The following is a 26,379-nucleotide window of genomic DNA, read 5'->3' on the forward strand; positions in this document are numbered from 1 at the left end:
AATGAAACGAGGTCGAAAAGAGAAACGCGCAAAAAATAATTGTTAACGATTGCTCTCCACGAATCAGAGCGCGTAATCATATTGCAATCACGTTTTTGAGCCTTTGAACTAGCCACGTTCGAAGATATTATCATCGATAAAGTTGCGTGTCTGAAAATCGCTCGACTTTTGTATCCTTTCGATAAAACAGAAGGAGCTAGAGTCAGTCGAACGTGCACGTTTCGCTGATCGCATCCTTATTTCTACGTGGGATACGCGTTTTACATGATATCGGAACTCTATAGAGAGTAAAAGAGTAAGAGAGAGGCCTGCTTTATACACGATACACGAGGTATTGTGCACTCGAAACGATATGGTAACACAAAGTAGGACAAGCTGGCATTGGCCGGACAGGAGAAAATTTACGTCCCGTTCTCTCCGATAGCTGTGCACGGCTTTGTTTCGGAGCTTGAAAGGTACCTCGACTAAGCTAGTACAGTGTTACTACTACCACGACAGTAGATTTACAATTCTTTCTTTTCATTGAGCTTCCATCGTTGAAAAAACTCACTCGGAAAGGCACAGAAGATATGTACATACGTATAGACCGGTATCGTAGCGTGAAAGAGACCATGGTCACGACCTCGACCATGGTCACGACCGTACCCCTTCTGTCGATGTAAAAACGTACTACTTAGAAAGACGCGTTAACGAACCTAACTAATACAAGAATGCGAGTAAAGGTCTATCGTCGTATTGTGTACCATAAATATACATAAGATGATATTTATGAATGAATGGTTTCCTGACTTTTTATTTCTAAATGTTATTTTTTGTCGCACGATTTACAATTGTACATTTTTAAAAACATTACCTCACACGTGCGATCTACTAAACGAGAATCACGTAAAGAAATTAAAATAGAATGTGTGAAGATACGATCGTTTCTCTCGGAAATTAAATTCCGTAAACGTGCAATATAAAAATCTATAAAACGAATTAATCTCTCTACATTGAGATCGTATAAATTCTGTCACAAAAAAAATGACTAAACTATAAGAAATAGAAAGGAACAATTCGTAAAGATATAAAATAAAAATAACTGTTTCCGGAGATACTTATGAAACAAAAAAAATCACATTTGATTCGTTTCTCTAAAAACACGTAAAGGACCTGTTGCACATCGCAGAGAACGATGATCCAAACGATCAGGAATGCCATGTGTTTCGTTTATTTCTCCAATCCGTACTCTTTACTCGTTCTTTGATCTTTCTAAATGCTTCTCTACACTTGAACGTTTTCTTTATATTTTGTACTTTTATCCAATACTATGTTCTACTATATGTTTACTCTTGTACGAACAAGTTTAAAAATTCACTGTATAATTTCAATACGCGTAAGTTTGTAATAATTTTATTTAAACTTGAATATTATTTCGCTTTGTAAAATTAAAAAAGACGAATCGTTACTAAGAGTTTATCTTTGATTTCATGAATATAATTAGAAATCAAAAATAATATTTAGTAATAATTCTTTTATTCTTCCATCATTTTTTAATAATAATGTATGTTCAAAGGAACATCTCTCCCTTTTATCAAAACATGTTGGTACTACCATCTCTCGTGAAAATAATAAAACTGAATGTACATTGGGATATTCTTCATTCGATGATAAAACAGTCACTTATCTAAAGAACAAATGGTAATTCAAATAATGATCGATATTTAGTGCATTTGGTAGCAAAGTACAATAGCAATATCAAAAAAAAGAATATAAATATACTTAAATTCTATCTAACAGCGATAAATATACGAATGTAATCTAAGTATAAATATAAATGAAAAAGAAAAGTTTTTAATGAAAAATATTTTTTGTTATAAGCTTTAATAATAAGGAACACATTGTTATTATATAAATTAATGGTAAGATATGAATATATACTCCATCAGAAGTAATATCGAGCTAATTTAAACTTTTTCGAAATGTGTCTAACATATGCGTTTATTCAAAATTAGTAGGTTTTCCCTCCATGGTTAGTGTCTTGCAACGCCATCTAACCTTCCAAGTACAAAATTTAAATTGTCTCTGAATTTTTATAAACACTTGTAAGCATCTCCAAATAATCTTGAAAGTAAACTAATATTGTATTATACTGTGCCTGTTTAACAGCATTACTTTAACTTCAAGAAATCTAGTGCAGGACTGTAATCTGTAATATATATGTAATATCTTAAAGAGATACTATTTTCAACATAAATATTTATTACAAAGTCACTTAACCTATTCCTACATCTGTCATAGGAGTTTTTATTCAATTGCTATATAATTTTTAAACACACGTTGAATATGGCTTGTCAAGTGGCTAGTGCAAATTGCGAAAAAATGCAGAGTTCTATGGACAACAAAGATATAGACTTAAAAAACTGCAGGAAACTTATTAAATCATACATCGATTTGGTAATATTATGTTTTCATTTTGTAATGTTAGGATAAATATTATGTTATATATTAATATTTGATGTATTTATAGCATTTATATAGCGCTGCTTTATTTTGGGCCGATAAAGTTGTTTCATTAAGTAACGAAGATCCAAAAGATATATGTACTTTAGCTCATTGTATGTATCTTATGAAGCAATATCATCGGGCTGCACACCTTATTAGAAGTCGTGGACTTGAAAAGGTTAAATATAAAATTAGGGATTATTAATACTAAGTAATGTTCATCATAAATTATCATATGATTATCAAAGTTTTGTACATTTTCCAGACTTATGTAATGTGTCATTATTTAGTAGTAAAAAGTCTTTATGAAGCAAGAGAATATAATGAAGCTCTTCAAGTTATTAACGAATCTGAAATTTGTACAAATATAAATCAATCAGGAATTAGTTTTAATGATCGTCCTGATATCCTTGAAGATACTCCAAAAAATGTAAGTATTGCATCGATACTAATGTCAATATTATTTATATTTAAGAATATCTATTTAACAGATATGTCAAGCTATATATCTTATTTTTTATCAATTGTTATTTGTCATTCTATTAGGTGCAAAGTGCTATACTATATGTAAAAGGTAAAGTTTATCAAGCTATGGATAATAGAGCAATGGCAACAGATTGTTACAAACAAGCTTTACATTGTGATGTTTATTCATATCAAGCATTTGAATCTCTTGTACAAAATCAAATGCTTTCAGCAACAGAAGGTTTATGTGGAAATTATTTCTTATATATGTAAATATACATGAAATAATAAAACCTATCATAATGCAATTATTTAATTTTATTAGAAAGAGAACTTTTGGAATCTCTTCCTTTTGGAGAACAATGCACAGAAGCTGAAGCTGAGCTATTACGTTTATTATATGAAAGTAAACTAAAAAAATATCAGGAACCATACAAAAAACAATCATTGGCCACTTGCAGTGTGATGGGAGTCCCTGTTATTGATAGATTGTCCGATAATTTAGATTTAGAAGTGTCTGAAGCTGAAAGACTATATTATAATTGTGATTATCATAAATGTTTTTCACTTACAGAAAGGTGATTATAGAACATTCTCTCTTTCCAATATTTAATTCTATAATATATTACAAAATATTATTTTAATGAATTACATAGAATTTTAAACAAGGATCCATATCATACCGCATGTCTGCCAGTACACATTGCCTGCTTAGTTGAATTAAAAAAAACCAATGGTAAATATAATTTTTTAGTTAGAATATTCATATATAACACTATGCACTCCTAACAAATTCTTTATTAGATAATATATTTCTTTTTCAGCATTATTTTATTTGGCACACAAATTGGTTGATCTATATCCAGATATGGCTTTAGCATGGTTTGCTGTAGGATGTTATTATTATAGCATAGGTAAAATATTTCTACAGCTTGAAATATCTTTCATAATTTCTTTCTCTTAATAAATTTTATAAATAGTACATTAATAATCTACAGGTAAAAGTGATCCAGCCAGAAGATATTTAGTAAAAGCTACCACATTAAATAGTTTATTTGCACCAACTTGGTTAGTGTATGGACATTCATTTGCAGTAGAAAATGAACATGATCAAGCAATGGCTGCTTATTTCAACGCATCACAATTAATGAAAGGTTGTCATCTTCCACTTTTATACATAGGACTGGAATGTGGATTAACAAATAATCTTAAACTGGCTGACAAGTTTTTTCAACAGGCTCAAGAAATAGCACCAAATGATCCATTTGTTATACATGAAATGGGAGTAATATCTTTCTATAATATGGAGTAAGCTTTTATTATATATTTAAATAATATTTGGAAATCTATCTAATTTATCAAGAATTGTAATTTCATCTAATATAGTTACAAAACTGCAGAAAGGCAATTTAAAGAAGCTATGAGAAGAGTTCAATGTGGACTTAAAGATGTAATTTTACCTAGTAAGTGGGAAGCCCTCTTGAATAACTTAGGTCACACATGTAGAAAAATGAAGAAATATGAAGAAGCTTTAAATTATCACCAACAGGTAAAAAAAAATATCCGTACATTATACTTCTTAAATCGCTATTTTTTCTTGCATATAAAAATAAGAAATTTTATTATAAAAATATATAAATAATATCTATTGTTATATTATAGGCATTAGTATTAAACCCCCTAAATCCATCAACATATTCAGCTATGGGTTTTATTAATGCTTTAATGGGAAATATACAAGAAGCAGTTGATGCTTTTCATAGAGCTTTAGGACTTAGAAGAGATGATACGTTTACAACTACTATGCTAACCTATGTTATGGAACAACTTATTGATGAAGCTCCACCATACCCTGGTATATATAAAATTTCTTATCCATAAATAATTTTTCACGAATAAAAAAGAAAAAAAAAAAACTAAAATTTGAATTCATATATTTCAGATGCACCTATTGATATTCCAAAATATACGAATCCTGATTCTAGAGTAGAACCGGAAATAATAGAATCTGCAAAAACTTCTAGTAGCACAGTTAATTCACAGGATCAAGACATTGGCAAATTAAGAGTAAATTTATTTTCTGGATGGGGTGAAGATTCTAGTAAAGTAGAAACGAATACATCTAATAGAATTACAGACTCCAGAGATGCTGTTGTAAACTATTCAACCGGTGATATGAGTTCTGAAGTTGAAATGTTAGATTCATCAACAGCTCATATAGAATATAATTAAATATCTGTGGTATATGTCTTATAAAGTAAATAAATTTATTATGTAATAAATCACTTCATCCTTTTATATTATCATTTTTCTTATTTCAATTTGAAAAGTGAAGAAATTCTTAATAATATTATATTGTGATATAAAAATAAAGTAATAATTCTCTGGTAACTAGGCAAAAAAAATTCTTAAAAAATCTTGTTCCAGATACTTTTACAAATGTTTTCTTTGTATCTCATCTTACATGCTATCCAAATGCACTTCTTAATGCAAGCTGCTGCAGGCCACGGATATCCGCACAATATTTAACGAGCGTAACTCTAATTTTTTCATTGAAAATTTAAGACAGGATTCTATGTTATTTTAAAAAAAAAAAAGAAAATGTTCGAATTTAATATAATAAAAAAAATGCAATGATTCGATATTTAATTTAATAAAAAACAATGTCTCACAATGCCTCTACTTTTAATATAATAAGAATAAGAATGCAATGACTCAACTTTTAATATAATAAAAAAAAATACAACTTGATTTTAATCTATTAAGAAAAAAATGTAATTTTTAAAAACTTTTGATTTAAAAAATTACAAAAGCTTGACTAATTTTCAAAAGATCCTACTTTTCACGAACACGAGTGCAGAACACCATGGGATGGAATGGTTTATCATTTTCATTCAGGTTCAAACTAATATTACTACTACGAGCAAAAATGTCAACATAGTAAAGGGGTAAAAGGGATTTTGATAAGACCAAAAGCCATTAACGAAGGGTTCGATATATCGATCACCTCCGAATAATAACTTATAGTCGATAGTTGCCCTCTTGAACCACAGTTTGTGGGGACCTTTTCAGCATATAGCCTCTTCTTACTTCGTGCCCTCACCACTGCATTGGAGCAATTCGTATTCTTAAATTACGTTTCTTACTCTAACTAGATGCATCTCTGTTATCTAATTGATATTTATTTAATAAACAAAAATAAAAATAAAATATTCATAAATATTTAATTTATCCTGTGAAGCTATCCTAGCCTGTGGACAATCAATCGATTCAAAGAATCCACCGACCGTGCACAATTACACAGACACATTTAATCAAATGCTCCAACAGACATAATATTCATTCTAATCGATGAACCTATTACGAACTAAGATTAACTCCTCGCACTTAAAAGATGATAAAAGTTTCGGTAAAAAAAAAAAGTGAAAATTATAAAAGACGTGATATTCCCATTTTTATGTATGCAATATTCCATATTTCTAGATAAAAAATATATATCCTAAATATTCTAAGAGAATCACGAAGTGCAAGTGTTAATATACTTATAACTAAGTATCAAATTAATTCAAAATTCTTTGCTAAGTTCAACAGACATGGAAGATATCTAATGTTTTCATTTGGTGCAAAGTTTTTCGAATTATTTGATACTAACATATTTCGCAATACAAAGTACCAGCAAATTAAAAAAAAAAAAAAAAGAAAAGAAAACAAGACAAACAAAAATTGAAATTTCTAAAATTTGCTGGAACCTTGTAAAATTTCCGGAGACAAGACTTTCCATTCCTGAGTGGGAATCATACGCTGCGTCTTATCCGCGGTCCTTACCTAATTACTTAAAATAAATGAACACATTCACTCAGAAAAAATATGCTATCTACCTATCACCTATATTTAAAAAGAGCAAAGCATTCGCACCAACACATACACTCCACGATTCTCTCACATACCACCAGGGTGCAAAAAAACCTACACTAGAGAGTATGTCCCGGGACACCTCCGACACCCTAGCTCAACCACGTTTTCTAACTTACATGCTAATATGAGTACGTACCAATTGCTGTAATCGATTGCCAAGGCTAATGATTATTGCATATATGATTAAAATAAAAATACTAGTACATACTAGTGTATATATACATACTAGTAATATACGAGTATCTCCAAATTTCCACAAAAATGTGATTACTCTACTATGCAAAACGATATTAATAATAATATATTAAATATATAAGATATATCTATTTAATTAAAAGTTGTCGCGAAACGATGTACAATGTACCACCTAAAACGCACACACAAGTGCAAAGTACATCGTGCAATCACTAACACAATGACAATCGCCAAAGGGAAACTTAAAACTAAACCCGTACTAACTGTTTATCACTCATACGAGTAACACCTGGGCACACGTATGAATGAAAACGCAGAAAGCATGGGAGGGAGAAACGGGAATTAATATGATTAATGCTGAAAATCCTGAGCTAAAAATGATTAACTCTTATAAACTAGGCCTAAGCGGACTATGACTCTATAAATTTCAAAATGATAATCGAATAAAATATGTATATATCTCGTATATATAAGTATATACATAATTATAGAACTTCATTATAACTTTTTTTCTTTCAAATGCAACGACTCTACTGAGACTATCATTTTTATCATTAAATAAATTTATTGAAATATATTTAATTTTGTATAAAAAACCTCGGATGACTCCTTTCATTAAGTAGCTGTTCTAATGAAAAAATAAAATCATGATTCACTACTTAATTGTCAGAATCTATCCGTCGCGAAAAAATTGTCTTCTTGTTCATTTGTTGTTACATCGATATATCGAAATATTCAAGTAGATCACGAATAAATAGACTAAACGCGAAGCAATACATGTAACGTAAACCACATCACATGCTGTATTTGTCGAAATCGGGTAAATAAATACTCGATTTCTCTACTAATATCACGAGCAAACACAAAGAGACAAAAAGTCATAATTAATTGCATTATTAATTAAAAGACTCGACACGATGAAACAAGAAGATCCTAGCCTAATATACAATAATTAAAAATTCACAAAAAACAGAAAAGGACATATATAGGAAATTACTCGTGAGTAAAACCAAATGTATTACTCACGGTCACTTTTGCTCGTTTCAAACAAAAAACATTTAAAAATACAACTAGCGACCCGTGCCGATATGGACCTTTCATCCTCGACATGATGGGCACCAGAGGAACTTCAAATTTAAACTTACTACTTAAGAAGTTCTGCGATGACTACAAAACACTCATCCCTCTCCAAGTAGTCGTGAAGTAGATCGAAACTATTGTTGAATCGTTGAATTAATAAATCGTTGAATCGATGAATCGTTGAATCGATAAATCATTGATTATTCTGTAATTAAAAAGGCACAAAAGTGAATTAATTATATGTTTCATATCAAATGAATATATTCAATGAATGAAAATGATTAAAAAATATGATTTGAACAATAAGCGAAAAGTAACGATTAATATACAAAAAGATATTTACTTACATGTAATTGAATCCAGACAGAGCTTTGTATTTCGATAAAGATGCAAAGGAAGAATTTTTTAATTCACACTTTCGATCATGAATTAATCGAATTAATCGGAAGTGTGTTAATGATTCTAATAACGCGCCGAACAAATTATTTTAATAAGAACATAACATAAATTCTTGTTCTCTGATTTACTAACGCAACCGAGAAATTCTAATCGGCGAACAACACTGACTCTAATTCGCGATTTTATTTTATTTTTAACACAACCTATACGGTTGCAAAGCAATCAAACTATTTCGCACAAGCACTGACTCTAAAATCGCATTGCGCGCGATCAACAACTGAAGATCTGTTTAATAAAAATGGTTAAAGCAGGTGTTTATTTCCGCAATTTATATATTATTTTGAAAACCCTATTATTCAAATCATAATATAAAATGATATAAAATTCAAACCAAATTGTAAACTTATAAATTGTAATTTCAAATTGTAAACTTGTATTACAAATATTTTATATGGTTTAATAATAAAACGCAAGAGATAACGTTTAATTGATATAACTATAAAATTTGTAAGTTACATTAAAATAAATAAAGAAAAGCAAACATTCATAATGACATTGTATTTATCATTTAAATATATGATCGTGATAGGGTTATTTCACAAAAATATATTAATTGCGTGGATACCTATAAATCAAAATAGATATAACACATAAAAGAGTAGCAGAAAGTATATAATGGTTCCTATTAAATGTGGCGAAGTCCAGTTTAAGGTTAGTTGAACACGATGAATAATAACCTAAAAAAATTATTAAGAAATATTATTCATATAGAATAAAATTAAATGTATTTACGTATATAAATGTGTAAATGTGCGACATATATGATGTATACGCATAAAATGTGTATATGTGATCTGTGCATTCAATATGCAATTTATTAGAATTAATATCTGGTTTCTTATATATTAGTTGAAATTTAATTAAAACTTCTTATAAATAAATTTATTTGTATATATTGTATACGACGAGCGGCGGAAGAAAGTACATAACAATTGCTATATATATATATATATATTAAATCTAATATCATATAAAGTAGGATTAATAAATCATAATTAATTTAATTAAATACAACTTATAAAATATTATTAATATGTAAACTAAATGAGAAACTAGACAAATCGAAATTAACGAAGCGGAGCAGGTCTGAACACGTCTCGAAAGCTGCTTATAAAATGAGGAACTACGTAATAATATGTTAGTACGGATGAACGGAGATATCGTTACTAAAGCGGAGCTCTCGGTCGTCCTTTGATTGTTTATACGTACTTTTCCCGATACTTCCTAAATTCTCCGAATTGTACACGTACACAAACATATATATATATACACATACTACATGTTTATATACCGGTAATAACATTTAATCAGACGACTGTTTTTTTGTTTTGTTGCTCGCCAGAAACAATGGATAAACTTTTAATATGTATCTCTATCCTAATATTATTTTTCTTTCTCTATTAAAAGTCTCGTTGTATGTATTTAAAAAGAAATAGACTTACGTGACCGAGTAGAACGCTTACGTTAATATTATTTCTAGGATACTACATAGTTTTCTTTATTTGTAGGTTTCTTGGATAACTAAAAAATATTAGATAGATGTTAGTAAAGTAGAAAAGTAATAAAAATATAGATCGAAATTAGAATAGTAGAACGTATTGGTATGTATATGTTTCCGTAAGATACATCTCTCTCTCTCTCTCTCTCTCTCTCTCTCTCTCTCTCTCTCTCTCTCTCTCTCTCTCTCTCTCTCTCTCTCTCTCTCTCTCTCTCTCTGTGTGTGTGTGTGTGATGCGCGCGTGCGCGCGCACACACATGTATATGTATATGTATATGTATATGTATATGTATATGTATATGTATATGTATATGTATATGTATATATATATATGATATGACAATTGTATATAAAATAAAACTGTTGAACGTGACTAATTAATGAAAAGTTATTAATTATTACGAAAGTATATTAGAAGAATATATTAAAAATACATTAGACATCGTGAAAAAATAGGCAAACAATTCGAAATAACAAACGTCGCCATAGGACATGGAGACGCCAGTTTTATTTTCGCCGATATCTTTTAAACGAGACGATGACATAACTTGCTAACATTTACACGTGAAAATCGTATTTTCAGCAATCAATTGATATATAAAATAAGAATGTATGTTAGAAAAAATATACTAATTACCTGTAATTGACGAGACGACGAAGCTCCACTGCAACCGGAACTACAAAATAATTCAAAATGGCAAGGGCACCAGCAACAGAAAAATGAAGTGTTCTTGCGCGTATACAATACGCCACCTATGTAATGGCCCCCCCACTAAGCTTGTGATTTTTCGATCTATTATAAAAAAATATCAAAACATTAAAAATATAATGTACAAACTTAAAAACTATCTGAATGAACACTTTGCTATTTGAAACTATGAAAATTAATCATTACAATGTAATATCTACAGAAATAAAGTTAAAAAACATGAAAAAAAGTTGTAAAAAAAATGTCTATACTCATGCATACAATTACTTTTCAAGCAAATATCTTTTATTCGATACATTGTTACGACTCGTTAACAATGTCGATTGAAAATCATTTATTTGGTAATCGATTAATATATTACAAGATGTTCTACGTTAGAAAATATATGTTAATTACCTGTAATTAACGTGATGACGAAACTTCGTCACGATCTCTAGGAGCACAGACGAATTTGAAAGAGTGTTGATTGGAGCGTCGAAATGAGCGTGCACTTTGGGCACGCATGCGCAATGCGTCATTTCTTTACATTACGCGCCTATATATATATATATATATATGTATATATATATATATATACACATATGAATTAATTTATTAATTTCTTTTTATGATTAAAAACTTTTTTTATAATAAAATCAAAAAATCAAAAAGCCATTTGAAGTTTTATTAATCAGTAACATGATATTAGATAAGGATTTTCTTACTCGCTAATTCAAATAGATCTTTTCACGCACACAAACTTGTCGTCACACGTATGAAACTTCTCTTTTTACAGCGTAAGTCAAAACTATATACAGAATAACTACGTCAAAATAATTTCAAAATACAATAATAAATAAATAATATTTCAATCTTGAAATATATAAAAAATTATTGAATAAAATATTTCTCCATTATTTCTTAAAATATTTCATAAATAGTTATCAAAATATTTTTATTGTTAAACGTTTGTAATAATAATTTTAATATTATTTACTCACATAGTAATGTAGTTCATTCTTTAAGTCATAAATTAATACAATTTTGAAAAGAAAACGGAATTCGTTTCGTCTATTCCAATTAATTCTTTAGCATTGAATTCTTTCATTGATTTATAACCCTTTGAAAAATGTATAATACTTGTCCAGACGATAAAACAATATAAAAACAAACACTATAAAACTTACCAAATTCAACTCAGCTTAAATCTAATATTTTATTCTGATCAATAAAATATTGCAAACACATTAAAATATTATAATATCTTATTGCAACAATACATGCAAACTGCAATGTAATACATAAATATCTAACAGTTGAACTTTGTTAAATTATGTTATTGTATGCAATAATATAAGTCAAAAAATGCTTGGCAGTTTAAACAATGTAAGTGTACTTGATTAAATATTGGAAGTAGAGACAAAATAGTATAACTCAATTTATACTATTTTTTATAATGAATACTTTTAAAATATCATAAAAGAACAGGAAAGAAGTGAAATTTACTTGTACTGTAACATAGAACAATAACAAAAAGACAGTAATGTAACATATATTAGCATACTTATCCTATTTTCACAAAACTTTGACTTATAATTTTTTATTTGCCCATCAGAAAATTATTTAAATTTTATATTAATCATAAGGATAGAATCATTAATATACTACATTTTCTTTAATTAAGATACATTTATTATTTTAAGTATGATTATATTTCACATTTAAGTATAAGATTTTCATTCATATTATTAAGTATATAAATTTTAAAAAATGACGAAATACATGAAAAACGTAAGTACCTATCTAGAAAAATACACTTATGTATACACAAATTTTGTAGAAACAAAACTATATGATTACAATACTTATATGATAAACTTACAAAATGTACTTAATGTATAAGCTGTATGAGAAAATTTTGAATCAAATATAAAATATACAAAATAGATATACATCTTCAATTAGTCATAATAATTCGTTGAAGATGTTATACAATGCGACTTCTTAATTTGTAGGCTTTATATGAGTATAATGATATTTTGAAAAATTGTCTTTAACAGAAAATAGTTCGACTACATATACAATACTTTCCATTTACTTTTTAATCAAAAGGAAGCATTTGTAGTAACCTTTATAATCACATATAGTATAATATTAATCACATATAGTATATATATTATTAATCACGTTTTTTATGATTACTGGATGTATGACATTCATTTTTATTTTTCATGCATTAAACTTTGTTATTAATACAATATCAATCCTTCTTATCTATAGCACTAAGCCGCTGAAGAATAGGTGGATGACTATGGTTCCAAGCAGAATACAATTTATCATATAAAGGATATTGTAGATTATCTTTCTGCAATTTAATCAATGCTTTCTTCAATGATTCACTATATCCCAATTTTACAGCAAGTTTATCTGCTTGAAATTCAAATCTTCTCATAATAACCACTGATATAAATTGCATTATCTGAAGAGAAAAATCAAATTTTATATACTGTGTTAAAAATGTAAATATAGAAATTATTGAAATTTATTCTAAAAGATAGACTGTAAAAATATAATTAGGCAAAATTATTGATTCTTAAAATACTTACCGTATTGAGTGGGAATAAGATATATTTGGTCACAATGATAAATCCAATAAGGATTGGTTGTGAATCCTCAAAACCAAATCCAACATACATTGCTTTATAATTCATTAGTTTGGCAAATACTACAAAAGTTATAATGAAATTGATCTGTAAACATAAAATTTATAAAATATTTAATTGCAATTAATATAATATATATGAATACTGGTAATAATTAAAATTATACCTGTGATAATAAGAAACCTTTTAAAGTATGATTAAACTTCCAGTGAGCCAACTCATGAGCAAGTACACCCAATACCTCATCTGTCTCACAACCAATGTCTTTTTTAGCATCATCCTTATCTGGTTTGTAGTATTCTTTCACAAGAGTATCAAATAACACAATTCTTTTATGTTTATAAAAACCATACATATAAGCATTACTATGCGAAGATCTTTTAGATCCCTCAACTAGATATAACTTATACAAAGGGAAATTTAAAGAAGCAGCAAGCGCTTCAATCTTTTGCTTTAAATCTCCTTCTGGTAATGGAGTATACTTATCGAAAAGAGGTGCTATTACTTCTGGATATATAATCATCATAAATAATGTTACAAGAACAGAAAATGCCCAAAGATAAAAGAAGAAGTAATCACCGCCATTCTTTACAATCCATATCACTCCAGACATTAGAGGTACCACAATTACTTCTAATACAATCAATTTTAAAAATTGATCTTTTATAAAGAATAATGGTTTCTATAATAAATAATACAATATATAGATGAGTATTTGATAAATGAAACATTAAAAACCCTAAGAAATTATAATCACTTACCTGTTTGTTAAACCCATGTTTTTCTTCCAATACAAATGTATCATATATATTCAAAGGTAAATCAATAATATCAGAAATGATAACCTTAATGAATATGCATACAGCGCTGACAATAATTTCATTTTCGTAATTTAAACCAAAATATTTTGATAACTGAATGCTCCATTCCCAATAATAATAAAAGACAAAAAACAATAAAAGTATCTGCAAGTTTTAAACCTCGAAGATTACTATTAAAAAAATAATAATATATTATATATATTTTAAAATGTTGTTACTTACCGTATTAAAACATTGGGTATATACGTTTTGAACTAAACTGTAACTATTTTTATCCAAAGCATAAAGACGTGCTTTGTCGTAAACATCTTTGGTCATAATATTTTTTACATTATCTGGTATATCAACCAATCTTTGCAACAACTTTCTCTGTAACATTCATCGTAATAATTATTTCATCAATTGAAAATATAATATATTATAAATATAATAAAAACATTCTGGGATAGACAAAAATGTAACTTACCTGACGCAAATTCAGATAAAGATCCCAAAAGTACAAAACCCATATTAAAATTAATAACTCGTAACGAATATTTTCTTCAAGAAAAGCCATTAGACCAGACATCGTTTATATATTTATATATATATATATATATATATATATATATATATATAATATATATATATATATGTAGGATGACTAAGGAGAATAAATTACATAAAGATCAATAAGACCAGACACATCATGTCGATACAGAGATTACCGGAAATAATTACATATATACGAACACATTCATGTAAAATGGTGGTGGTGGAAAAGGAACTATAGCCAATCCTTAAGGTAAAGTCTCATGAACCATAGATTAGTAATCAAAAGTGTGTTAACAAATTTTAGTTGATTATTCAACGTTGAAAATAATTTGATAAAAATAGCATTTTTAATAAGATATTATAAAAAAAAATTAGTGTGAAAATTTAAACAAATACATAATTTATGTCAAAGTAAATAAATCTCGTTTACTTTTCGTTAACAGTTGGACTTTTCATTGACAGGATTTAGAGATAATTGACAAAACTGTGAAATTTAGTAATAGATAGCGCTTTTATCACATATTAAAACAAAAAAAATGCGATTTAGTGTGATTTTCTTTTATCGATTTAAATTATAACTTCTGTAGTATTACCTAATTTTTTCGATGTGGAAGCACCCGATCTTCGAATTTTCGTTCGAAATTTTTCGATGTTTCTAGTTTTAAGGCTGTTTTCAATATTTTAATGTAGTGATAACAAATCAAGTTAAGTTTTCTTTTTTCATTTTGTTTGTTAACAATTTTCGATTAAAGTGTTAGTCTTAAACTATTAATAAAAGGATTAATTAAACGATTACACATTTATTTCTTAGTGAACAGCAATAAAAAAAGTAATGTGTCAGTAATTGATTACAACAAATAATGCATTATGACTATGATTTGCATAAGCAACGTTTAAAACTGAACTAGCATTTATCTATGAATATTAAAAGAGCATGAACTTTGACCAAAGATATTTTGCAGATATACTGCGTCGTTACAGTTTTATTATTTCAACCATTTAAATTCTTCAAACAAATCCAAAGAAAATAAATTTTTGTCCTCGAAATGGCTCCGGAAAGATCGAATATGTCTACTACAAATCAGTTAAGAAATGCATCCTCTGTATTCACAAGGTATTTGCATGTGAATGAAATAGAAATATTTATATTCAATACAAATTAAAATAAAACAATTAAATATATACACGTGAAGGTTAGAATAAAAGTTCGATCGTTTTTGGGTTTTATAGAAGAGTAATATATTTGAAAATTCTTTAAAAATAGAAAACTAATCAAAGATACTATCTTACAGCACATCAGGTATACAATCAAACTTTAATGCATATAATGCTCCAGCAACTGGCGTTCCTCCTCCTTTACCACCACGACAATCCATGGGATATAATGAATACAGACCAGGTTATTTAAATAGTTATGGAGGTTACGGTAGTATGAATAATTATTATAGAGGATACAATAGCTATGGTTCTTTTGGGGGATATACAGGATATTCAAACAATTCTAATTATAATAATTATGGTTTTATTGGTGGACCTAGTGGAGATATAGAAAGTAGGTATGTTAAATGTTTTTAAGAGTATTTTAAATAATATTTTAAACGATAAAAAGATATATTGGTAGTATTTAAGGAAATAAAATTAATGTGCATTACAGATTTACACAGTATGCAGAAGACAGTACAAGGTCTACTTTTCAAATGTTAGAAACTGTCTTGCAAACATTCTCATCCGTTACAATGTTACTAGAATCTACATATTTTGCAATAACAAATTGTTTTAAGGCCATTTTAAGCGTTGCCGACAGCGTTGGAAGATTGCGTTCTACCATTAGTCAGCTTTTAAGCACATTTGCTTTAATTCGTTTCTTAAAATGGATATACAGAAAAATTACTTATACAATTGGTAAGTTGAAATAGTTTTCTAAATTAATTAAATATCTATAATATTGTTTTTATATAACATATTATATGAAATATATATAACATCATTATAAAGGTTTACGTAAAGGAAATCTTGCTGAGGAAGAATTATGGCAAAAATCATTAATTGAAGCAGTAAGAGAGGAAAAGAGCTCCAGTTCTTTATGGTCTAATTTTCTATTTCTTGGCATCTTTGTTATCATTCCATATTTGATTCATAAAATATCGAGTAATGTTAAAGAACTTAAAGTAAAATGTAAGTTCAATTTGAATTGAAATGATGTAATATACAAATTTGTTACATCAGTGCATAATTTTAATTTAAAATGTTGTAGGTACTGATCCCAAAGAATGGACGAATTTAAAAGAACCAGTCTATGCAGCAAATGCCTTGTACGATTTTACAGCTACATGTAGTGATGAATTGAATATGAAAGCAGGACAAAAAATTTGGTTGGCTCCCCAACCTTTACAACCTAAAAATATACCTGGTTGGTGGATAGCAACAGATAGTAAAAATGTTGGTTTAATACCATCCAATTATGTTACTATCGTAGCACAACTTAAAAAAAGACCAGAAGTAAAACCACCCGAGAATTCAACTCCTAATGTGTCTACACAAAATGCAAATGAACTTCAACAAGATTCTTTGTTAGATAATGGACATAACAATTATAAAAGTAATAATCAAAATGTTGAGTTACATGAAACATGTGATAAGGAAAGTCAAAAAATTGAATTTCCTGAAACATCTAATAAGACTGATTATTGTGAAAAACAATTGGCATAGTAAATAAAATTTTAAATATTGTCTATATAGAGAATATATTTTTGGTCTCCTAAAATTCAATTCTATTTAATAAAATATAGAATGCGTTTAAAGTAATATATGTTATAAGATATTAAAGGGGACACTTTAAATAAAAGACTATATAATTAGGGAATTATATGTAAACATTAGCACGTATTTATAAAATATTAAAAATATTTGAATATAAAGACTTTAATATTACAAAAATAGAACACGTGAATTTTTTTTTTGTTTAACTTTTAGAAAAGAATTTTAATAAATGGGATGAAAGATGAAAATGTGTATTTTTTATAATTATGTTTAAAAATACAGTATGAATAAACAAATTTTAATATTTTACAAGATTTGGTCTGAAGGAAATTAATAAAAAATATGTAGATATTAGTTACACATCCAAGTGATATCGGTAATTTATTAAAAATAATATTTCAACAATTGTTTAAATATAATCTCTACTATCCCACATCTAATATTTCTAAATTTTCTAATTATCTGATCTGATGGTACATCTATCGCTGTAGTGTCGGTAACATAGAGTACTTTATTAATATTTTGATAACGATAAAAATGTCGGCTTTTAACGTTAAATCATTATTTTATTTCTCAATTATTGTTAATACAATAAGATAAAACAATTAAATTAAGAAGAAATTCCTATCGAATTATTTTAGAATAAGTCATTAATAGCAAAGTATCGACATTTTCTCTTACAGGAAACGGGCGTACGTATCGATGATAGCGCGTGCGCTCATGGATTTGAAAAGTCAGCTAAAGAATGAATCTAGAACTTTATTCTTACTTTCAGTTCGAAAGCATCAGATCTGATAGAACAACTTACGCGGCGAGTGAAAGTAATTTTTTTTTTATAATCCTCTCTTCATATATATCAAGTAATAATTTTATCCTCCTGCAAAGATATAAATCAATATATTCACAAATAAATGTTCTATTGCGGTACGATCGTTTATAATTATTTGCACTTAAATATAGAAGATATTAAAAAGTGCTTCCTTCTAATACAAAACATAAAGAAATAATAAGCGTGTAAATTATTTTCAAAAATGGCTAAATTTTTAGCCACTATAAAAGCTATAATAACACGTTTGGTATTCGCGTCGCACGGTTTTATCGCTATCTGGCAGGTAACAACGTTTAAGAAGAATCCACTTTTCTGGTACCTGAGTTGTCCAATTTTGCTGCTCTTTTTTGAGGGTGTTTTCACTCTCACTATAAAAGAAAACCAAGAATGGAAATGGTGAGTTTTAACAATTAAATCTTATTTATCTTTGGTGCGACTTTTACGCGTACATATTTTTTATATAGTATGTAAAACTTTACGAAAGTTATAATCTTAATAATGTGAAAAATATATAATATGCACATTATCGGATAACATATAATAAATAATTTTTAGTTTTTTTTTCTTTCATTTCTTTACTTATTATAAATACTCGTAAAATTACACGAGACATATTATCAGAAGCAAACTAAAAATCTTTCTTTTATTTTTACATAAAATCGAACGGATAGTGCTTTTCTGATATCCTGTAATAGGAAGGGTGTGTTTTTGTGGGACCGTCTCCGTTTGACAGACGGAAATTGGAGCATTAGTAACTCGAGCGGCCGAGTTGGAATCTACTTTGTATGATAGTTGGATAGGGTCGAAAATTATTGGCAAACCACTAACCTGGATTCGATGTTTCGTTTCCTTTCACCACTTCAAACTAAGCTTTTAAATTGCCTTCGTTTTCATTTCAGGTTTTGCCCTTCAGTATTCTTATATTTAAGCAGCGTAGTACCAGCAATTTGGCTCTTGGAACTTGACAAAGTTGATAAGAGATTGAGATCTCGGGAATCTAATATCAACATATCCGAGAATTTTGATTTATCTAATTTGGCAGCCGAAGATTTGAAACATTTAGAAAAAGCTTTGGGTGTACGTATAAAAAAAAAGAAAAAAAAAACAATAAAAAAATCAGTTAATTTATCATTTTTTATTCATACATATTTAACACGTATATTATATATACATTAATACGTATATACAATACAATGTTTAATTATTATAATTTAATTGTTAAGGTAAACATTAATTTACCAGACATCCAAATATCCACTGAAACCTGGGTGACTTTAATAGAACAATTTTTAATGCTCGTCTTAATAATCGGTCGATGGATGTTACCGAAAGGAGATCTTACGAGAGATCAATTGAGTCAGTTACTGTTGGTTTATATCGGAACTGCTGCAGACATTATTGAATTCTTCGATTCCTTCAAGGAGGACAGAATAGCTCGTGAACCAGTCTTGGTATATTTAACTTTGGGAATTTGGGCTTGGTCATTGATGCAATTCACGGTCGTCCTCACTGCTACTAAATCGAGAAAATCACGATTATCTTCCGGAAGTGCTACGAAGAAGAGGGTGCAAACGGAAACAGGTTGTTGTAGTATCGATATTTGGGGCATTGCTCTTAACATGATCCTTCAGGTACATAAATCGCTAAATATTTTATAGCAAAAATGATTTTTATATAAACTTTTTATTAGATTATATAAAAAAAATTACATGACTTATATGAGACGGCGATTGTGAAAGTGGTCTAAGTTATATACTTCTCGTTTTGAGATATTTTGATTCAAATCATTGATAGAATTTATTTTTCTATAATGAGACAAACGGAAAAAATAAATATATTTATTCTTGAAAAATAATAGTTTTATATAATTAAAAAATTCTAAGAATAGCGCGTGAGACAAAAAATTTTTTTTTTTAGTATCTTAAATGACGAACTATTTTCACAATCGATATAAAAATACATACAAATCTTTTCTCCTCTTTTATTATTTTACTTTCACAGGATGGACCTTTTCTGGCATTTAGGCTGATTCTAATAATACATTATCAAATAGTCAGTTACATGAATATATTTTTTACATGTAAGAACACCTTGGTAATACTCTTACAACTGTACAGATTATACGTCGTTCACAGTGAAAGTAATAGCAAACGAAAGAAAGAGAAGTACGAGAAATATGAAGTACCTAACATCAGTATTATTTCTCGAACTGATATGTCTAAAGAAACGAGAAGTAGAAGATCTCAAGATGATAGAAAGAGGAAAAGGAGACGGGAAAGAGATGTAGAAGAAAATTTATCTGATTCGGAGGATTCTACCGAAGAAATCGATAAATTCGATTCGTCGCCAAAACAAACGATTCGTTCTAAACGGTAAGAAATTTTCTTTCCCTTAATACGATCGATCATTTCATTTCATGATTTCATCTTTTGATAAGAAAGAAATTTGTAATTATAGAAAAACTCGTCAGGATACTGGTTACTCAACATCAAGTTCTCGCAATTCGTCAAAACACATAAAATCGCAGAGACAAGAGAGTAGAAGAAACAAAGGTTCGCGCAAAAGCGAATCCAAAAATCACGAGGATTCGAGTGACAATGAGACACGTAAAAGAAAAACTAATAAATCTAGCGAAAGAAGAACACTTGAAGATGGTAGAACGAAAAGTAGAAGCGAGGATTCTAGTAAGAGTTCCAGTAAAAAAGAAAAATGTGAAACTGAAAGTGATTTCTCGACGCAGGATGTCAATGGCAATAAAACTCCTAGTCAGAGCAGCGATTCAGAATCTGAAAAAAGAAGGTAACTCCGTCGAATTTTAATTGAATCGATTCAAATGATTTTTAAAATTAATTCCATTACACAATATATGTTTCCAATGAAACAGTAGCAAACGAGTTCAACGTAAACGACGACAAAACAAGGACTGACAACGAAATCTTGACATTGTTGCTTTGTTCTGTCTCTATTCAACAATTTTGGTCGTTTTTGTACTTATTATACATACCGGGATCAACGACGGTTTGATATTAGTCTCAAGAACGAAAGCAAATATTTTATACCTTAATCAATCATAGCTTTTACAAGAGAAGAAAGTCCATTAAATGACTTGAATAAATATATGATTAGAGATAAAATATTTGGGTAAGCCTTTTTGCAGAATCATATTTCTAATCTAGTAATAAAACATTCTAAGATATTAATTATTATTATTAATTACGTACATATATATTTTGCATGTAATCGTCGAGTTTTTCATTAAGTTTTAATCCTCTCTATTTCGATCCAAATAAATGTAAACTAATAAAATTTAATAATATTTCTGTAATACCAATAACCTTTTTTTATGAATTATGTCTTCATACTTAAAATAGGTAATACAAAGAAACTTATTATTATGTAATAATCTTAATAACTTAACATCGATATATGCTACAAAACTATTCTTTCGCACGTATAATGTATGTATTTTTAAATGTTTGATCGGATGATATTGAAACGAATCTAAAGCAAATTAAACTTAATTGTATAACTAAAAAGTACCTACATATCGTAGTTAACATAGTAAACGTAAAATAATGAAAAACATGATCGTAACAAGACCATTCACTTAATACGAAAAAGATAAATTTTTAAACAATTTGATTATTCCACGAATCCAACCATTGCACAGATTTATTGGTGGTATCCATCGTATCAACGTAACCAGCTAAGTCTTCTTGACGAGTACCACCAGCTGTAGTACAGTATAAAACAGCTGTGCTTTCTAACAATTCTTGCAAAGACTGCGTTTTTGTAGAATTCTCCATTTTTGTCGTCGTACATTCCTTTTTTATAGAATTCACTATATTTGAAGTTTCTTCGTGAGGCAACATCTCATAACTTCTGTAAGGAAGCTGAGATTTCCTTCTGTTTTCTCGACGAGGAGTAGAATTGGTAGTACTGATACTATTCGTGCTAATTCTGGTATTTTTTAATGTTGCCTGTTGATGCTCAATAAACGTCGATTGGGTACGATCCGTGACATCCAACGAATCTTTTATTTTTTCCACCGTGAAGTGAAATCTTCTCCATTTTCCATGAGGCAACCTAATGCTAGCTTTTCTTTCTGTAAAATCTCCTCTGGAGTTAATGTCTATTCTTCTTTCCTCCTTGCTCCATATCGTCTCTTTCGAATCTTTTGAACTGTTACGTAATATATTTGGTTTTTGAGTTTTCAGAGGAATAGTATAGTTTTCCGCCTGTATAGTAGATTTCCTTGCTATACTTCTATTATATTCTGAAAGAATCTTTGCAATTTCGGATGTTTCGTTTGTAGACCAATTTTCAAGGGTGTTACTAGTCGTACAAGACTTATCTTTATTTTCTCTCAATGCTATTTCTAATGTGGATCTATCGTTTAAATTCTTTCTCACAGTTTTAATATTTTGATTATCGTGTATACTTTCTCGTTTCTCTTGTCTCGCGGTAAAAAGACATTTCGTCATTACAATATTCTGTGGCTTGTTAACATAATTCATCATCCCTTTTCTACAAAAATTACTGGCATTGATCGAAGAATTCTCGCAACTCGAAAAAGAATCTTCTTTGGGTATAAGAGTTTTGTAAATTGTATTCATTTCCATCAATGCCTCGTCGTTTACAGTATCTGTTAATTTTGTTGTGCTAATCTCATTAGAGAATGGTTTAAATATTTGATTAGAAGATGTCGAGTAACAATTAGAAGTTTTAGTATCTGTAGTTCTTACGAATATTAAAGAACTCTTTGGCGATGGTCTAGGCAGTATATTGGCAAATTTCAATTGACTGCTGTGTAAAGTTTGAACATTGTAGAAATTATTAGATGGTTTTTGTCGTTCAGCGACGAACATTGTCGGTGTCGTTGCGGACCAAGAATTAGTTTTAACAAAATTAGCAGAACTCTGAATGCTTTGAGACATAGCAATCGCATATCCTTCTAAAAAGTTCTCTTCCTCGGCAGATTTTCTTGAACTGTGGGTGATCGTGTCTAAAGATTTTCTACTGCAATTTCGAAAGTTTCCTGAAAATTCTTGTTTATCTTTCGATGTATCGGAGAAAGTACGTTCTTGCTGATTTCGTTTTCTCTTATCTTCGGTATTCTTTCGATAGACCGTAGTTATCATCTATAGAAGATAAATAAGATAAAATTGGAAATTTCATTATTCTTTAACATTTGGATCATATCCATCTCACCTTTCTACCTCGTTTCTTTTCACTGGACGATGACCATTCGCCATGGGGATCTACTGAGACCACTTCTATCTCAGATTGATCAACGATTTCTCGATAAGAAAGTCCGTCTAAACTGACGAAACAACGTCCTATATATTCAGCTGCAAGTCCGACCTGAAATAAGTATTATACTTATTCGAGAAAAAAAAAACGAATAAAAAATAAATAAATAAACATAAATATAAATAAAAATAAAAAAAAAAAAGAATCGAGAATATTTCTTACCTGAGGATGAAAAATTGGTCTTTCATGCATTCCATGAACAGGCCATTCCTTCCATTGAGTCTCGTCTCTTATCGTTGGTGCTTGATAAGTAGCTCCAACGTTACACATTTTACGAGTCACCGATCTCGTATTCATATACGGTGTAGGTGATGATTTCGTTTGATTAGAGATCATAGACATCGAATTTTCAAAACGATCTTTCCTTTTGGTCGACAAGAGACACTGTCTTGGACGTCGAAAATTTTTATCCATGTCTTTCTTACTAACTCGCATTGGATTCCGCCGAACTTCGAAAGTCCCACGACTAAAAGTAAGTTTTACGTTAAATAATGATTTGTTTCATCACTTACAGGATCAAATTACGTTTCTTTTTTTTTCAGCACCGTTCAAATTTCAAACTCGAGAGATATGCATATGATTACGATAAATGATCCTAAATCGAATCATGCAATCTATCAATCCATAGATCATTTTGAAAAAGAACGACAAATAAATGATTCGTCGAAAATTTTAGCACATCCACAGCGAATGATTTTAATTAATAATGATATTAAAAATGTTTAACCGGCAGTATCGCTATCGTTCGCCATTTACCGATTATGTTTTGTTCGGAGTTTTGTTAAAATGTTTGTATGATCTCAAAGTAATTCGAGACAATCTGTATGTTTTGTAAAGAAAAAAAAAAAAAAGAAAAGAAGAAAAACAGGATCAATTAAATGTTGCTCTTTGTCCGATAGCGAACAACTTCTCTGCGAAAAATTATAAATGCATTGCTAAATGATTAATGACATCTGCGTATGTGTGCGTGTTCTTTTAAGGTTTATTTTTTTTTTCAAATTTTAAGAGATGATTCCGAATAAAGTCTAGAGAATAAGAGAGATAATAAACATGAAATAGAGGACAAAAATATAAAAACGTGAGAAATAATCAAGTTTATATTGTTTTTTGATCTTTTCAAAATACTAGCTGCCCAAACAGAAATAATTAAAGTAAAAATAAAAAGAATATGAAATACAGTTAAATTAATATTATTCTTTCATATTTTTCATTCGTCTAATACTAATTACTCTCCCATAAAAAGACTTGTTATTATTATATAATAAAAAAAAAAAAAAAAAAAAAAAAGAACCGATTCCCGATAGCAAAATGTTAATCTTATAAAGTTATTTGTTTTAATGATATTAAATACCGAAAAATTTAAAAAAGGGCGAAAAACGAGAAGATAGATTGTACGATTAAAAAAAAAAAAAAAAGTTAAGCGAGAAAGTCAACCTCTTAAATCAAGACTCACTTTTTATTCCTCATCGTCCGATTAATTCGTTTTATTTTCTTGGCAAGAAAACCAGAATTACAACTACTTCCACTGCTGCTGTTTGTTTCGATCGAATCACGTCTGTCATCATTGTCATCTCTGGAAGATCTTCTTTCTTGATTGATTATAATTTCGCGAGGAATTTTCGACGTATCCATGTTTCCTTTTTTAAAATCGCCGCTTATATTAGAAGCTAATCGATGATTGGTCGAAGTTTCCGATGACATCGCGACCGCCATGAAATCTTCCTGCAACGCCATCTGGGATCCCTCCTCGTTTTGTTCTAAGATATACCGATTTCTGTTGTTCTCCTCCTCTTTCTTTCTTTCTTCCTCAGATTTTCTTTCTTTCTCTTTTATATCATTTTTTCTTGGCGATGTTTGACACAAAGACACGATCATGCCGGCCTTTTCTTCATCACATTCTATCTCCTTTAAACACTTGCTCGTCGAGGAATCAACGAGTATACAACGAAAGAATTTAGAATTTCGAAAAACTTCGACATCTTTTTTCTTCAAATTTATCGACCTCGTGTCACTCTCATATTCAAATTTATCATTCACAATCGTATTATTCGAAATGTACTCTTCTTTTGTACTTAAAATCGAGCTTTCTTGTTCGTCCATTTAATAAAGGAAAGAATGAACAGGTTAAACAATTTAAACAAAAACACTTGGACCGTATAACGTCGTTTTAAAAATCAAAATCTAAAGATTGTTCTACTCGAATTTCCGTCCTGTATTTTGGTTAGCTTCGTTTGATCGCACTCAATGAATTACAAATCACAAAAGAATCTTCGCACAATAAAGAACAAGGCTCCTTAGATCGAACACAATAATAATCCGTCAAGAGGAAGTCAAGAACGTTGCAACGAATTATCTACGTTGTCAACGAACTTCAATCGATGACATGCATCGTGCTACTTTCAAATGTTTTATTTTCTTTCTCACATTCGTACGTTGCGCCATCTTCGAAAGTAAGTGGAATAATTTTTTTAAAAAGCGTAATCAAGTGTATTCGAATGATCTTTAATCGCGTTCTATATTCTATATTCTAATCTTACAATTAATTCTACATAGAACAAGTTTCTTTGCTTATCTTCAGCTATTTAAAAACAAAACAAGAAAAGAAAAGAAAAGAAGCGTCTTTTTACAGACATACATCTCTTAATTGGAGGGAAATTTAAAAATGAATAACTCAT

The 26,379-nt window shown here is 29.1% G+C and overlaps 5 protein-coding genes across 8 annotated transcripts; 3 read left to right on the forward strand and 2 right to left on the reverse strand.

Moving 5' to 3' along the window:
- Window positions 1-2,060: 2,060 nt before the first annotated feature.
- Window positions 2,061-5,288, forward strand: LOC122635574 (cell division cycle protein 16 homolog). Of its 3 annotated transcripts, none has more exons than XM_043825966.1 (12): window positions 2,061-2,201; window positions 2,281-2,436; window positions 2,510-2,662; window positions 2,750-2,914; window positions 3,031-3,190; window positions 3,275-3,527; window positions 3,606-3,685; window positions 3,774-3,863; window positions 3,948-4,257; window positions 4,336-4,498; window positions 4,612-4,804; window positions 4,892-5,231. In XM_043825966.1, exons 2-12 carry the CDS (start codon window positions 2,326-2,328, stop codon window positions 5,179-5,181), a joined length of 1,968 nt encoding a protein of 655 aa, XP_043681901.1. In that variant the 5' UTR covers window positions 2,061-2,201; window positions 2,281-2,325; the 3' UTR covers window positions 5,182-5,231. The 3 variants fall into 3 exon arrangements, with proteins under 3 accessions (XP_043681901.1, XP_043681885.1, XP_043681893.1); XM_043825958.1 differs by adding an exon at window positions 5,271-5,288 and having other exon boundaries at window positions 2,072-2,436; window positions 4,892-5,190; XM_043825950.1 differs by having other exon boundaries at window positions 2,068-2,436.
- Window positions 5,289-12,462: 7,174 nt separating this feature from the next.
- LOC122628489 (CAAX prenyl protease 1 homolog) lies at window positions 12,463-14,900 on the reverse strand. Its single transcript, XM_043810853.1, has 6 exons — window positions 14,735-14,900; window positions 14,491-14,637; window positions 14,209-14,412; window positions 13,614-14,129; window positions 13,391-13,534; window positions 12,463-13,263 (listed from the first exon to the last, which is right to left on the reverse strand). Exons 1-6 carry the CDS (start codon window positions 14,834-14,836, stop codon window positions 13,045-13,047), a joined length of 1,332 nt encoding a protein of 443 aa, XP_043666788.1. The 5' UTR covers window positions 14,837-14,900; the 3' UTR covers window positions 12,463-13,044.
- Window positions 14,901-14,918: 18 nt separating this feature from the next.
- Window positions 14,919-17,536, forward strand: LOC122628496 (peroxisomal membrane protein PEX13). 2 transcript variants are annotated; one of them, XM_043810863.1, is made up of 6 exons: window positions 14,919-15,052; window positions 15,765-15,916; window positions 16,095-16,358; window positions 16,457-16,704; window positions 16,798-16,977; window positions 17,057-17,536. In XM_043810863.1, the coding sequence occupies exons 2-6, from the start codon at window positions 15,849-15,851 to the stop codon at window positions 17,509-17,511; spliced, it is 1,215 nt and encodes a 404-aa protein (XP_043666798.1). In that variant the 5' UTR covers window positions 14,919-15,052; window positions 15,765-15,848; the 3' UTR covers window positions 17,512-17,536. The 2 variants fall into 2 exon arrangements, with proteins under 2 accessions (XP_043666798.1, XP_043666808.1); XM_043810873.1 differs by lacking the exon at window positions 14,919-15,052 and having other exon boundaries at window positions 15,860-15,995.
- Window positions 17,537-18,470: 934 nt separating this feature from the next.
- On the forward strand, window positions 18,471-21,448 carry LOC122629326 (transmembrane protein 26). Its single transcript, XM_043812672.1, has 6 exons — window positions 18,471-18,787; window positions 19,291-19,468; window positions 19,615-20,022; window positions 20,393-20,763; window positions 20,849-21,190; window positions 21,276-21,448. Exons 1-6 carry the CDS (start codon window positions 18,594-18,596, stop codon window positions 21,316-21,318), a joined length of 1,536 nt encoding a protein of 511 aa, XP_043668607.1. The 5' UTR covers window positions 18,471-18,593; the 3' UTR covers window positions 21,319-21,448.
- LOC122629315 lies at window positions 21,422-26,297 on the reverse strand. The gene is made up of 4 exons (XM_043812633.1): window positions 25,158-26,297; window positions 23,867-24,170; window positions 23,603-23,755; window positions 21,422-23,532 (listed from the first exon to the last, which is right to left on the reverse strand). The coding sequence occupies exons 1-4, from the start codon at window positions 25,802-25,804 to the stop codon at window positions 22,021-22,023; spliced, it is 2,616 nt and encodes an 871-aa protein (XP_043668568.1). The 5' UTR covers window positions 25,805-26,297; the 3' UTR covers window positions 21,422-22,020.
- Window positions 26,298-26,379: the final 82 nt, after the last annotated feature.

The sequence above is a fragment of the Vespula pensylvanica genome, chromosome 1, assembly GCF_014466175.1.
Source record: "Vespula pensylvanica isolate Volc-1 chromosome 1, ASM1446617v1, whole genome shotgun sequence".
In the NCBI taxonomy this organism is placed as follows: domain Eukaryota; kingdom Metazoa; phylum Arthropoda; class Insecta; order Hymenoptera; family Vespidae; genus Vespula; species Vespula pensylvanica.

What these genes read in the sequence shown, in the direction of transcription:
- LOC122635574 (XM_043825966.1), top strand. Translation starts at nt 2,326, where the DNA reads ATGGCTTGTCAAGTGGCTAGTGCAAATTGCGAAAAAATGCAGAGTTCT. An exon ending in TTGAAGATACTCCAAAAAAT is followed by an intron (nt 2,915 to 3,030) that starts GTAAGTATTGCA and finishes TCATTCTATTAG; the next exon opens with GTGCAAAGTGCTATACTATA. An exon ending in ATGTTATTATTATAGCATAG is followed by an intron (nt 3,864 to 3,947) that starts GTAAAATATTTC and finishes AATAATCTACAG; the next exon opens with GTAAAAGTGATCCAGCCAGA.
- LOC122628489 (XM_043810853.1), bottom strand. Translation starts at nt 14,836, where the DNA reads ATGTCTGGTCTAATGGCTTTTCTTGAAGAAAATATTCGTTACGAGTTA. An exon ending in TTTATCTGAATTTGCGTCAG is followed by an intron (nt 14,638 to 14,734) that starts GTAAGTTACATT and finishes TGAATGTTACAG; the next exon opens with AGAAAGTTGTTGCAAAGATT. An exon ending in AACATGGGTTTAACAAACAG is followed by an intron (nt 14,130 to 14,208) that starts GTAAGTGATTAT and finishes TATTTATTATAG; the next exon opens with AAACCATTATTCTTTATAAA.
- LOC122628496 (XM_043810863.1), top strand. Translation starts at nt 15,849, where the DNA reads ATGGCTCCGGAAAGATCGAATATGTCTACTACAAATCAGTTAAGAAAT. An exon ending in GCATCCTCTGTATTCACAAG is followed by an intron (nt 15,917 to 16,094) that starts GTATTTGCATGT and finishes ACTATCTTACAG; the next exon opens with CACATCAGGTATACAATCAA. An exon ending in AAAAATTACTTATACAATTG is followed by an intron (nt 16,705 to 16,797) that starts GTAAGTTGAAAT and finishes ATCATTATAAAG; the next exon opens with GTTTACGTAAAGGAAATCTT.
- LOC122629326 (XM_043812672.1), top strand. Translation starts at nt 18,594, where the DNA reads ATGGCTAAATTTTTAGCCACTATAAAAGCTATAATAACACGTTTGGTA. An exon ending in GAAAACCAAGAATGGAAATG is followed by an intron (nt 18,788 to 19,290) that starts GTGAGTTTTAAC and finishes TTTTCATTTCAG; the next exon opens with GTTTTGCCCTTCAGTATTCT. An exon ending in TCAGAATCTGAAAAAAGAAG is followed by an intron (nt 21,191 to 21,275) that starts GTAACTCCGTCG and finishes CCAATGAAACAG; the next exon opens with TAGCAAACGAGTTCAACGTA.
- LOC122629315 (XM_043812633.1), bottom strand. Translation starts at nt 25,804, where the DNA reads ATGGACGAACAAGAAAGCTCGATTTTAAGTACAAAAGAAGAGTACATT. An exon ending in CGGACGATGAGGAATAAAAA is followed by an intron (nt 24,171 to 25,157) that starts GTGAGTCTTGAT and finishes ACTTACTTTTAG; the next exon opens with TCGTGGGACTTTCGAAGTTC. An exon ending in AAAAGAAACGAGGTAGAAAG is followed by an intron (nt 23,533 to 23,602) that starts GTGAGATGGATA and finishes TATCTTCTATAG; the next exon opens with ATGATAACTACGGTCTATCG.